The following is a 12,977-nucleotide window of genomic DNA, read 5'->3' as shown; positions in this document are numbered from 1 at the left end:
GTGGCCCTAGTTTGTCCTGAAGGGGCCCTAGATTACTCTGCACCTTCTTTTTGCTTCCTATGTACTTTAAGGACTCCTTTTTGTTATCCTTGCCTTTTGCCGCCAGCCTAAGCTCCATTTCAGCTTTGGCTCTCCTCATCGTTTCCCTGCAAGCTCAAGCCAAGCAGATATATTCCTCCTTGGTGGCAGCCCCCTGCTTTCACAGCCTGTAGGCCTCTTTTTCCCCCCTCCAGGCTCTCCTGGACTTCCCTGCTCTACCAAGAGGGTTTCTTTGCTTTTTTTGCCCTCTTTTATGTGTACTGGGATGGTCCTTATCTGTGTGTGCAGGATTAGTCCCTTAAGAAACGCCCATGCTTCCTGGGCTCTTATGTCCCCAAGGATTTTACCAGTCAGTCCCTCCCTAACTAATCTCCTGAGCTTGTTGAAGTTGGCCTTCCTGAAGTCTAGCACTTCTGCCCTGCTAGTTATCTTCCCCACCTTTCTCCAGATAACAAAACCTATCAACAGGTGGTCAGTATCCTCTAGGTTACCTTGCACCTGCAGATCCCCCACCAAGTCGTCCCTTGTGGCCAGTACGAAGTCTAGTAAGGCATTTCCCCTAGTGGGATTGTGTACCTCCTGTGATAGGCGAAGGTCCTGTATTTGAAGAACTCCTTGTCCAACTAATTTCAAATTTTGTATAAAAAAAATTACCTTTGACCAAGATCTAAGCTGCTAGTTTAATTGCACATATGGTATTCTCATGGGTTTAATAGGAGGCACAAAATTGAGCTGCTCTGTTTTTTGGGGGGGTTCTTATCTTGCCTTCAGCACAGTAATACTTGAGAACATTCCAACTGCGCATGAAGTGATCTGACTAACATCTGTTGCATATGGTTTGTAGTGGTCCTAATCTCCTGTAGAAGTTTGTCCTCCAGTCCTTGAACTAGCCATTGAGAAATCTTTATTTGCTACAGGGACAAACCTTGCCCTGGAACAAAAAGTTAAGTTGCATCTTAAGAGGAATGCTGTCAGTCACAAGGATCGTAGGAAGATCTTTTAGTTTTCTTGGATCTGGGAATGATAGTTAAGTTGGAGAAAGAGTATAGTGAGTGGGGACAGGTGTGATGTGTTCACAGTAGCTTGTGTTGTTAAGAGATACACTGTAGTCTTCTGCTCTGGTTAGTGCAGCTAAAAGCATAAACTCCTGAATAACTCTTGTGGTTAAAATAATAACTCAAGAATAATGTTAATTCACTAGCAAACCCAACTGTGCAATTTCTCTTCCCTAACCTAGGAGAAATGAGTGAGCAGACAGTGACTTATGCGGACCTTCCATTTTGTGCTCCTCCAAAAGAGAAGACCAAACAGAAAGGAAAACCAAGCAGGATCCCAGGTTTGCTATGGCTCATCTGATTTTTTGGACCAAGTTAAATCTCTTCCTTGAATGTGATCTCACTAACACTAACATTATATATCATGAATGCATTAGGATTTTCTTGTGTTAATTATCAGTCAATGCCATATTGCTAGATTTGCTCTCTCTCTTCAGTGTCAAGGTGTTCGACCATGAATAGATGCTATATTCCAATTAGGTGACAGTGGTGCCAGGGTGCATCACGAGCTCTAGATAAGCAGTGTTTAATTATAAACTAAAAACCTTTCCTTTGTGTTTAAAATGAATGGAAAAGCTTTGCTTCATGGCCATTGTTGCTCACAGAGCCAGGAAGGTGATGGTTACATTATTCATTGTTGACTCAGAGTCTAACATAGGCCTGCTTCATTCTGTGCATAAACTCTGGTTGACGAGTTTTTTCATGAGGCATGAACAGATTCCAAATAGCTCACACTCCAGCTTCCTTTCCCAGACTAAGGAAACAATAATAATTAAAAATCAACACTAATGCAATACAGAATTTCAAGTACTTATAACCATTCTATAAAAGAAATTAACTAGCAGTCTTCAATTAGTCTGAGGTGCCCTGTGGAGTGAGGTACCCCAAGGCATGAGATTGCACTATGATCTTCTGGCAGCACCAACAAGTAGATCTGATTGTTCCATGTCTTAACAGCCATGGCCGGTTGAGAAGGCCTCTGAGCTCTATCTGTCTGAGACCTTCTTGAACAAAATGGTTGACTCAGTGCCTCTTGTTTCCCACTCTTTTGGGTTTTGGAAAGAGTCACTTGTTCCCCTGAAATATTTCTCTTGGGTGTAACAATCTCAGAAGATTCCTAGTTAAGTCTCATGACCCCACTTTTGCTAGCACCATTTCTTCTTGTAACAGATATACACAGCATCATTTTCATGAAGGGTGGGGACTTCCAGGACCTTTGGTTATACTGAGATTTTTGTTTTGCTTTATCTATCTCTCCATATCTCTGTAACTCATTTCCTAGCAGTGCAGGCATTCTTCTCTCAAGTTTTCTATAGAAGAAAATCTTGGTAGCTATCAAAGAATGTTTGGATGGTGATATTCTGTAACCTAAGTCTGCTAAATATGAATTAAAGCCTATCTGCAGTAAATCAATATGAATCAATGCTTATCTGAGGAATTCTGGTGACATGTCTAAGCCCATTTTTCATTGCAAAGTGCTCAGTTTTATGCCCACAAACCTCAGGCATTTCTATGTCCATGTGTTCTAACAAACATTTACTATACAGATACTACTGTTTAGCAGTAGTATCTGATAGTCAATCTGTCTTGGGAAAGTACAAGACTTCATCAGCGAATATAAACACATTTATTCCTAATTTGCTTCAGTGGGCAACCTTTTCCTGTACCACCAACATAGCATACATTGGTACACTGGTCCTTTAATTTTGGCACAAAGAACCAGCTTTCAGAGCTTCTTTAATGAGACTATTCATTTGAAGCTAGTATAAAATATCTCTAGCCCACTGCCTCAATTTTTCACTCCCAAAGTTATTTTCACATAAGCTTTTTAACATATTTTCTGTAACATGTTAATAATTGCCATCCTCATGTCTTTAAACATAATCTTATCAAGTATTGAAAGGACTTGCTACAACTACCAGGGTGGGAATAATCTCAGAGCCACCTGTGCTAAAAGCCTTATTTTCTTTATTTATGGACTTATTATCAACAGCAGTTCCGGCAATCCAAAGTTCACATTATTAAGTAATTAGACAGGTGCTCTATCTCACTAGCAGGTGTGTCATCAGTAGGGATCTGAGTTTTCCTTTTGCCATGGAAAAATGAGGTAAAACCTGGATGTGATCATTTTTAGGAGAAAAACCTGGATTTTCTCCTTTAAAGGAAAAAATGGGGAAGGCAGGTTTCCCCTTGCAGCCTGGCAGAGTTCCAGCCTGCAAGGGACTGGGGGGAGCAGGAGGAGGGCTGTCAGGCAGGGGGTGCCATGTGCATGTGTGCACTAATGCACATAGCATCCAGGCAGCATGAGAGCAGTTCTCACAGCTCATTGCAGGTAAGTCTGGGGGAGGGGGGGGAATTGAGGCCCCCCATGAGGGCAGGAGTTAGGCAGGGCTGGGGCTGCTACCCATCCAAGGCAGTGCATGGGGCTTAGGGCCATGTGAACTGAATTGAGCTATGGACAGCTCATCTGGGAGGTTGTGGGGGGCTAGCTTCCCACTGCTGTACATATTCCCAGGGGGCAGGGGGGATGTGTTCCCAGATCTGTGGATGTAGGCTGCCTGCTGTGGGCTTAGAGCTCCTCACCCTGCTGCCCTCCCCCTAGGGCCTTCACAGCCCAGCAGGTGTGACCCAGCATGGCAGGGTAGAGTAGGCTGGGGAGCCCCACCCTGCCGCTGGGAGCCCTGCACCACCATGGCAAAGTGCCCCCTGTCTGCCTGGCAGCAGCAGGGATGGCAGCTCGGCATTGTGACCCTGCTGCTGCCAGGCAGACAGGGGGCATTTCTCCATGGTAGCATAGGGCTCCCAGCAGTGGTGCAGGGCTCCTTCCCCACCGATCTGCTCTGCTGTGCTGGATCCCACCTGCTGGGCTGCAGAGGCCCTGGTGGGAGAGCAGCAGGGTGGGAAGCTCTAAGCCCACAGTGGGCAGCTTGAGTCTGCACCCCACACAGGCTCCGCTTCAGCCATGCTGCCTGTGGGGGATGAGAAGCCTAGCTTCATGCTCTGCTTCACCACAGCAACCGCTGTCTCCCATGGGCAGGAGCTGGGGCTTGGGTGCTGCTGTGGGCAGGGGGAAGGTAGGAGGGCAGAGGGCTGCAGACCTGGGTCCTTGACCCTGTAGTCCTAGCAACTGGGGGCCTCTTCCAGCAGGGCTGGAGGGGGTGGGGGGCTGTGGGTGTGGAGTGAGGGGCAATGGCACGGACAGGACATCAACATATCAGTGTTGATCAGTGCCACAAAGGAGCGGTTGGGGGGACAGCCACAACTAGACCCACATCCTTGTGAGCAAAGGGGGCAGGGAAAGAGCCAAAATCAAATGTAAAAATTTATAGGTATTAAGATTGTATTACAGGCAGTCCTCAGACTTATGATACAAATGGCTCCTAAAAACTGTGTCTTAAGTTGAAATGTTGCAACTTGAAACCAATCTTCCCATAGGAACAGTGTTACAAATGGGGGATTGGTTCCTTTATGATGGTGGATACCTTGTGCATCTGGTAAGTGGAGGAAGGGAAGGGGCATGGGGTGGGAGACAGATCAACGCCCCCTACAGTGAGGGAGGGACTGGGACAAGCACTGCCCAGGCAGGGCTGGACAGGCATGGGGAGGAGGCAGCGGTGGCTGCTGCACACTGCTTGACTGGTGGCTCAACTGATGGTTCCCACACTTGCTCCCGCTGCTGGTCCAGGATGGCATGAGGGCGGGGGGGCGTGCCCCTGGATCTGTGCAGGGTAGGGCGGGCAGAGCCAGAGCTGCACCAAGCTGCACTCTGGGCAGGTCGCAGGAGCTATGGTGAATTTTTTGGTGGCTGTAGCTCCCCCATAACTCCAGGAGAACACCCTCCCATACCCTCCCACCACTCGCCCAGCCAGGGTGGGATGGGCACAGGGCTGAGCCACTGTGTGGCCTCAAGACAAGTGGCATGCAGTGGCAGGAGCTGCCCTCCTGCGTCCCCTGGATGAGCTGTGGCTTTGAGGGCATAGGGGGGGATATGTGCCCCCAGATCGGGGTGGGTCGGGTGGTGGAGCGGGGGCTATGGCGGGGCTGCAGCCACCCAAAAATTTGCCTTAGTCCCTGTTCCCCAACTGCAGTGCAGCCCAGTCCCACCCCGTGCAGATCCAGGGGCAAACGCTCCCCCATGCCGTCCCAGACCAGTGGTGGGAGCAGCAGCAGGAACCACCAGTCAAGCCACCAGATGAGCTGTGTGCAGTGGCAGGAGCTGCTGACCCCCTCCCCATGACTGCCTGGCCCTGGCTGGGGAGCACTTGCCCCAGCCCCTCTCTCAGCCCCAGCCCCTCCCTCACTACGAGGGTGTTGATCTACCCCTGCCCCACACCCATTCCGTTCCCACCAAGTACCAGCTGCATGCAGTATCGCTGTCATAAAGATGATACCCACATTGGAACATTGAAACAGTGTGTCAATTTATAAACGTCATAAGCAGTGTTTATTGCAAATTGAAAAGTCATAAAAATTGAGGACTGCTTGTATAGTGACTGAGGCACTAGTAGGCTTCCAAATTGCTTTAAAATTGTAAATATATCAATAAAACATTGTGTTCAACTGATATCTATAGATATAGTGGCAGTTCATTTGAATCATGGAAAAACATAGGATTTTGAGGGTTTTAAACCAGAGAATGTGATTTTTAAACAGAGGAAGCCAGGATCCCTGGTAATCTGGACATTCTTACATTGAAATGTTGTCAAAGGCTATAGACATATGACTGTCACCACTACATCTGTCCAAAATTTGTATTCAATTTGCAAATCACAAAATAATCTCTGTATTCTTAAAGCATTGTTTGCATTTGGTAACAGCTATAAATGGATTATCATCTTTTTCAATTAGGAATGGCCTCCCTTAAATATAGTCATAACATTTTTGCACCCAAACCAGGGTCAATACCTCCTTTCGTATTGCATTCAGTGTATTTGCATTCCAATTCTGTTAGTATCCATGATATATAATCCACTGGTCTACATTTTGATCACACTGTTGTAAATGGATTGTACAAATACCCTTCTTTGAAACTTCCATGAAAAACTTAGTTTTGCTCTTGCTGTCCTATTAACACAGGGCCGGGGCCTCTTCCATTCCTTTAGCTTCTCAAACACTTAGTTAATGTTTGTATCCCAAGTCTTTTGAACAACTTTATGCAGTAGGATTTGCAGCCCACTGGTTGGAGCAGCTGGATTAAGCACTTAATCCAGTTGTTCCCTGCTTAAATTTACCATTCCCTGCTTAGTTTACTAGGCCAAGGCATCTTTTGACTTTTCCTTGTCTGCTAGGGCAGACATGTTTGTGTTGCCCTCACCTTTACTGCTATCTACCAGAACACCTAAATCTCCTGTATGGAGATATGTTGGATCTACCCCATATACCATAAAAATGGTTGTATTCTTTAATGAAACATCTTGTGCTTAGCATCTCCCAAAAGGCAGTCAGAAGAAAGTGTGTCCTGCAAGGGGGGTGAATATCTACAAACCCGAGCTCAGGGCCAATTGGCCTCTTTCCACTCTATGCTGTCAGAAAAGTCTCTGTCCTCTGTGAGCAGTTTTGTTTTTAAATTCTGCCTTGAGGTATTTTGGTCTTATTTAGCTAAAAGTGGTACCTAATTGTACTGCCTACAAAGAATAACCCTTGCCTAGGAAAATAACTAAAGAGTACAAGTGCGAAGAAGATAAAAAGCAATTATTTATAACTAAGTTCCTTCTGGCTAATTTCAGTCATGACTAAATTAGATTTAAATCACTCTGATTTAAATTCATATATCCTGAATCTCTTACCCCATGAAGAACCCTTAATGAAGTTGCCATTAATGGGCCTCAATACACAATAAGGGATGACTTAAAATGAGTAAGGGGGACAGAATCTAGCCATGAGCTAACTCAGCCTCTCCCTTTTTTCTATTCATGAGTTACCTGTAAAATGTGATTCAATATTTAAGAATTTGTTTCCTATTAAAAATTATTCTATGCGATCCAGCCTGCAAGTTGACTTCCAACTATTTCCAGGAGTTCACCATTCAGTGTTTTTCAGTTATGTGGTTGGCCACCTAAGTCAGTGCATGGTTGCTGTCTACTAATGTGATAAAACCTGAAAAAGATCATAGTGGAAATAACAGATTGAGTAAGAAAGGTAATAAACCACTGGAGCAGATTATCAAGAACAGTATTCAATTCTCAGTTACTGAATTCAAGAGCAGATGTTTTTCCAAAAAAATCATGACCTGTTTCCAACCACATGTTTTGGTTGAAAAATGGGAATAAAAAACAAAACAAAAACCAAACAAACAAACAAACAAAAAATACTAGCTGATATTCCATGGTCTGTATAATAACATTATGCAGGAATTTAAGATTTGCTCAAAACGGTCATTTTGGGCTTAAAAAAAAATTGTGAGTCTGTATTTCTAGCCTGATATAATGAACATTTCATAGGTGAATCTTTCTACCCTTATAACCCATCAGAAATCAGCGAGCAGGAAGTGATCTACTCAGATCTGAAATGTCATGCTCCTTCCAAATCACAGAGGAAGCCAACGCCTACAGTCTCAGAGAACAGAGGTACTGTGCTTCAAGAGTTCTGCTGGATTCTGCCCTTCTTTTATCAAAGTATCTGAAGTCACAGAACTTCCCTCAGGGGCAGCTGTTGCCATGACATGAGGTTTCAAGAACCAAAGAATGAGAATTATTTTTACCCTTACAAGAAATAGCATCTGGCTGATGGATGGGACCTCCCTTGAGACCATCCTGGGCCAGTGCCCAGGCCAGATCACTGATCCTATCAGGAGGAGTGACTGTTCTCTTCTAGGTCCTCTAACCTGTTGTTGAGTGCACAATAAATGGCTACAATTACTGGAGGGATTGTAGATTCAGGGGGGTGAGATGCGAGTTTCACTGACAGGTGTGGTAGAGAACTCTACTCTCCCCCAAAATTATAGGTGTGAGACATTTTCAGGTCATGTGTGTGTTTTTTTCTTTCTCTCTCATTTGTTAGAATCTTGTTCCGAGTCTTTGTTGTGGCAACTCACTGCAGCAATTCTGGGGTCCCTCTGTCTGGTTTTGCTTGCAATTTCAGGAGTCCTGGGTGCCTTATGTAAGTATTTACCAAGAACACAATGAGAAAAAGATTTGAGCTGTTGAAAAGTGTAGAAAATGTGAAAAGTGTAGAAAACTCCTCCAAGCAATGTACATACATGCACAGTAGTATATTTTGGACTCCTTTGTGGATGATAACAGACTTTAATTGTGTGGTCAAAGCCTACTGCACGCACTGCTGAGAGTTGAAATTTTGTAACTGAAACATGATAAGACGATTTCTTGCAGAATGTTTTGGATTTATGACCTGAGGTTAGGTTGAGATTTCCACTGTTTGTTTAAATGTCATTAGAATCATGGCACAGAAATGTGATCCGACTTCTATTGCTTTGAAAAGATTCTTCCAACACTCTCAGTTTTCCAAGCCAAAAGAAAATGAGTCCCAATTCAATTTGCACAATATCAGGTTGAATCATGAGACGGATAGCATGAAAAACAAACAAACCCTGACATTTTGATTTAAACGAAAACAGTTCAGCATGTGTTTGGAGACTGGCCTTTATAAGCTGAGAGTATTCTCTCAAACAAAAAACTAGAATTTCACTAATACTTTGGTTATTTTAACATCAAAGTTATGCACAACTCTTAGCACACTATAATGGAACTGGCATCTGATTCATAAAGAATAGTTTGGTTCTCTTTTAACTGAAATGGTGTATTTTGCTTATCATTGTGGACTTAAGTTCTCCTGCCTTCCCTGCAAGTGAGAAGCCAGATTGGAATTCTCCCCCAGCAAGAGGAAGTTCTGAAAAATCTTACGCAGCTGAATGAAACTTTGGAAAACTGCACCTTGGAAAGGGATAATTTCAAGGCCCAGAACACAAACCTGAAAGGTACCAAGTAGTGTTCATGATTCTTTTCCACTCTTAATGCTAATTTTGCATTAGTATTCAGTTCTGTGTGTCCTGATGATGACAAAAGATTCTCCCCACCCTCCTCCCCCAAGCACCCACCGTACAAGGGCTTGAATCAGTTACTGATAATGTGGAAAAGCAAAGCCAAACTTCTTTGAGACATGGGATCTCCTCAGTACAGACATACACAATGATCCACAGCTCCATAATGACACACTTGAGAAATGTAGGTAGCTCCTTGGCAGCTCACATCTCTCAGCTGATGAAGGTAAAGTCACTGACAATGAATAATGCGTAAGATATATGTGCAGTGGGTGCCAAGAAAGCCACTCATTATCTTCCCTCCCTCCAATGATAACATAAGTGTCATGAAGTGGCGTCCTAGGGGTGGCCATGATCTCCCCTAGTGCCCCCTTACTGTGCCAAGTTCACCTCAAAGCATCCTTGAATCTCGCCCGCCATGTCCACACACACACACACACACACACACACACACACCCGTTTATTATATATTAAAGGGAGGCTGCCTTTCATTCTCTTGGCCACGGTTCTCCTGCTATCACTTGTCTTGTTTCTATAATGGGGTTCCGTGCACCCTGGTCTTATGGAGCCACGCATAGCCCAACCACCCCTGTACCACACCCCAAGCCTCACAGATGTACTGGACGTTTTTCAGTCTTAGCTGCAGCCCTCCTCTCTCTCTCTCTCTCTCTACGCCCTCTGGTGCTCAGGCTCTTCGCAGCCCTCGTCTCTCTCCGCGCCCTCTGGTGCTTGTTAAATCACTGCCCCCTTTGCCTAGGGCTTCTCTTGCTCAGCCCCCTCACACTGGGGCTGGGGTCAGTGCACTCCAAAATGCTGCACCCTCTCTGGCACCAGGGTCCCCACACTATCATAGATCCCCTATGAGGCCTCCTCCAACCCCTAATAACCTCACCCAAACCTCCGGTTGTAAACAGCAAACATAAAACTCAAGCCCCTAGGCTATACCATAAATCTCTGCCAATCAGCAATAACATCATTCTTCCTCCCACCAGGGTTGCTCCATCTTTCCCCAATCTCAGGCCGTATCTGCAGCCTGGCCTCTCCCCTTTGTTACCTTTGTTATTCACTGCATGTGCAATGTTGTTACTAACAACAACTAAAACTGCCTATTGGAAAACACACTGGATCACACCTAAAAGGTTGTGGAGGAGGGAGTACAGATTCATTCAGAAGATTCCCTAAACCCCTGGTTAAGCCCTTTCCTCTCAGGAGTGTAGATGCATCTGCTCAAGGAAAGATTAGATGCCAGGGTTTTGCTCAGAGGTGAAGGGGACAGATCTTTGTTGTTGCTGCCTCTGCCTTTTCTTCCTTGTTCAGTTACCATTTTGTCTTACTACTTTTAACTGGAAAATGTTGGCCATTTCAGATATTTTGTAGAAGTCTCTCTCATACCCACCCTAGAGCAGGCAGTCACTCTTCAGTTCAGTCTCTTTTTCTCTGTTGGTTGCACAGATGTCCCTCTCTGGTGATCATGTGCTATACAGCACTGCATGGCTATAGAGAAAGGGTCACATCTCTTTATGAAGCAGACAAAACCCCAGCCAATATACTCAGGGAGCAAAAGAACTCCAGGAGCCTTGCATCCTGAATCACCTGCCACTGAGCAGAGCGAGTTGTGATTAGCTTCATGCTTTTCAAGGGAAGGGAGCACACACCCGGGAGTGAAATTAGCTTTTGCTGTCATCACTGAAACTTTATAAAGTTATCCATAGTATACTCCGCATGGATTGCTTATCTTCTAAAAGAGGCATGCTATCCTCAGGACCAGGATCTGTGACTCTCTTCTGCCCCAAAACAGGATTCTGGTATATTAGTGAAGGGGGAGACTGCATGATCATGTCTAGGTTGATGGCTTTGGTCCCTTGACTCCCTTGTAGCAAAACAAGCCCTTATTCCTCACTGAACAGTGCAGCATGTGAACATCAGTTTCTCCATAGCGCACTCTACAGTGATGTAGTCACAGGACATTTCATCCATCCCCCTGGAAATATGGCAACTTTCTGTATCAAACATGTTTTTATTTTCAAGGAGAAAAATGCAGTGCTTACTTAGATTGCTGGAAACATCACAGAGGAAAGTTTTACTATTTTACTAAGGAAAGGAAAAGCTATCAAGAATGTAAAGCAAAGTGCTCTTCTCATGGCTCCAAACTACTCAAGATAGAGAACAAGGATGAGATGGTAGGACATTGTTTCTGCTCCTTTGTGTTCACTAGTCACTGATTTAAACCTTTCCAGATACCTGTGTAGTGATGTGATCTATAGCTCTAGACAAGATGCTCATATTACAAGGTAGATGGTCCTCAACAGTGGCCTGGGTTATGTTTTGAATTAAAATCTCAATTCGGAAAAGGATGGGTGGGCACTTAAATTGGGACAAGCTAGATATAGGTGGCTAAGTAGACCACTGTGGGTGCATCTACATGTGTCGCTATAGCAATGTTGTTATTGTGTCGTGATTTAGTACTTCCTTTTGGTTATTTTTAGCAGCTAACTTGCTGTTGGGGTGCACTATAATGGGGGAAGTGTGTCACTCTGGTGAAGTAGCTGTGGGTCACATGTAGACCCCTGTGGTTCTACGTAACCGTAGTGCGTTGCTACATCACCATAGCATCACGTGTAGATGCTCCCTTTGACTCCCAAAAAGTCTGCTCAGCTGTCATTAAAGAGGTGTCTCATGCCTGTAGGCATCTGAGATTTCAATGTTACAGTTTCTCAGAATCATAAAGTTTTGCTTCTTCAAAAGTCCATTTAGTCCTGGCAGCACAGAGCAGCTAACGTGCCTGGCTTGTGCACAAGCCTTGCACAAAGCACAAATTAGGCATCCCAACACCTGTTCTGCGTGCAGAGCTGGATCTGATAGGCATTCCCAGGATATGCCTAGGGAGCAACCTCTGCACAGAATGCACCAACATTGGCAGCCTCTTCTAATTTTGAAACACAACCAGAAGATGTCCCCTCTCCTTCCATATACCAGCTTAGTGGTTATTGCACTTGTCCCAGATTTAAGTGACCAGAGTTTAATTCTCTTCCCTAGCTGCGGGATTCCTAACCTCTATTACTCACTACCTGCAATGAAAGTGCCATAATTGCCAAGCTGTAGACTGGAGCAGGTTCAGTCTCTTCTCTATCCCTTCTATTGAGCTTGCTCACTTTAGACAGCATAAACAGAATCATTGAACCTGGTACAGACAGGGAGATTTTACCTAAGTCTTTACCCTGCCAGTTGTAGCATTCACCTGGGAAGGTGGAAGATCTGAGCTGTATGCCCTGCTCTCAGGACTGCTTAGCTATTTTACATTGGGCAGTCAATACAAATAATATAATAATAATGCTAGGGGAGAGAAATCTGTCTGTCTCTGTTGTGTAGCCTCAAATGATTATGAAATTATGTGGCCCTTTTCCCATTGGTGCCATGTCTGTTCCTGTCGGCTACAATGAGGGCAGTTATGATATTAGCCTTGTATGAGATGGTCACATCAGAATGATCAACAATCTCTGTAAAACCTATGGCCAACTCATATAGTGAATTTGGCTACTATGGACACTTCTCTCAGAGCTGAAAAACCTGTCTGAGGCCTCAAGGATGGGTTTCTTGTTCTCTTGGAATCCAGAGTCAGGAGACCTGCCTCTGGACAGGTGCCTAGAGCTGCTCTTGTAAGGTGCAAGGCAGAGCTCACTGTTTTTCTTTCAGAATGCAGACACCTGGGTTACCATGGTCTTGGCCAAGAGACATCATGCTTTTTGCCCTGGAATTCATGGACAACAGGGATGAAATTCACTTTTTCGGTTTACTCCCAAACAGAATTTCCTAAACTCTCTGCCAGATTTCCATTGGATTGGGCTAACCCGCAAAGGAATTGCTTCAGACTGGGAGTGGGAGGATGG

General features: G+C 44.8%; 1 protein-coding gene across 2 annotated transcripts in view; it reads left to right on the top strand.

The window, feature by feature from the left end:
* LOC109304857 (natural killer cells antigen CD94-like) overlaps positions 1-12,977 on the top strand; it is a 35,044-nt gene that overhangs the window by 16,047 nt on the left and 6,020 nt on the right. The window contains exons 2-6 of one of the 2 annotated variants that reach the window (XM_019527688.1): positions 1,277-1,375; positions 7,535-7,660; positions 8,094-8,192; positions 8,878-9,027; positions 11,119-11,270. In XM_019527688.1, coding sequence (XP_019383233.1) covers positions 1,282-1,375; positions 7,535-7,660; positions 8,094-8,192; positions 8,878-9,027; positions 11,119-11,270 — 621 coding nt within the window. In that variant the 5' untranslated portion in view covers positions 1,277-1,281. The remainder of the gene's footprint in view (positions 1-1,276; positions 1,376-7,534; positions 7,661-8,093; positions 8,193-8,877; positions 9,028-11,118; positions 11,271-12,977) is intronic. The other variant, XM_019527689.1, reaches the window with a different exon arrangement.

Source organism: Gavialis gangeticus, unplaced genomic scaffold, assembly GCF_001723915.1.
Source record: "Gavialis gangeticus isolate Ggan-Ray unplaced genomic scaffold, GavGan_comp1, whole genome shotgun sequence".
Taxonomy (NCBI): domain Eukaryota; kingdom Metazoa; phylum Chordata; order Crocodylia; family Gavialidae; genus Gavialis; species Gavialis gangeticus.
Note: the sequence above shows the minus strand (reverse complement) of the source record. Positions and strands in the feature narration are given on the sequence as shown.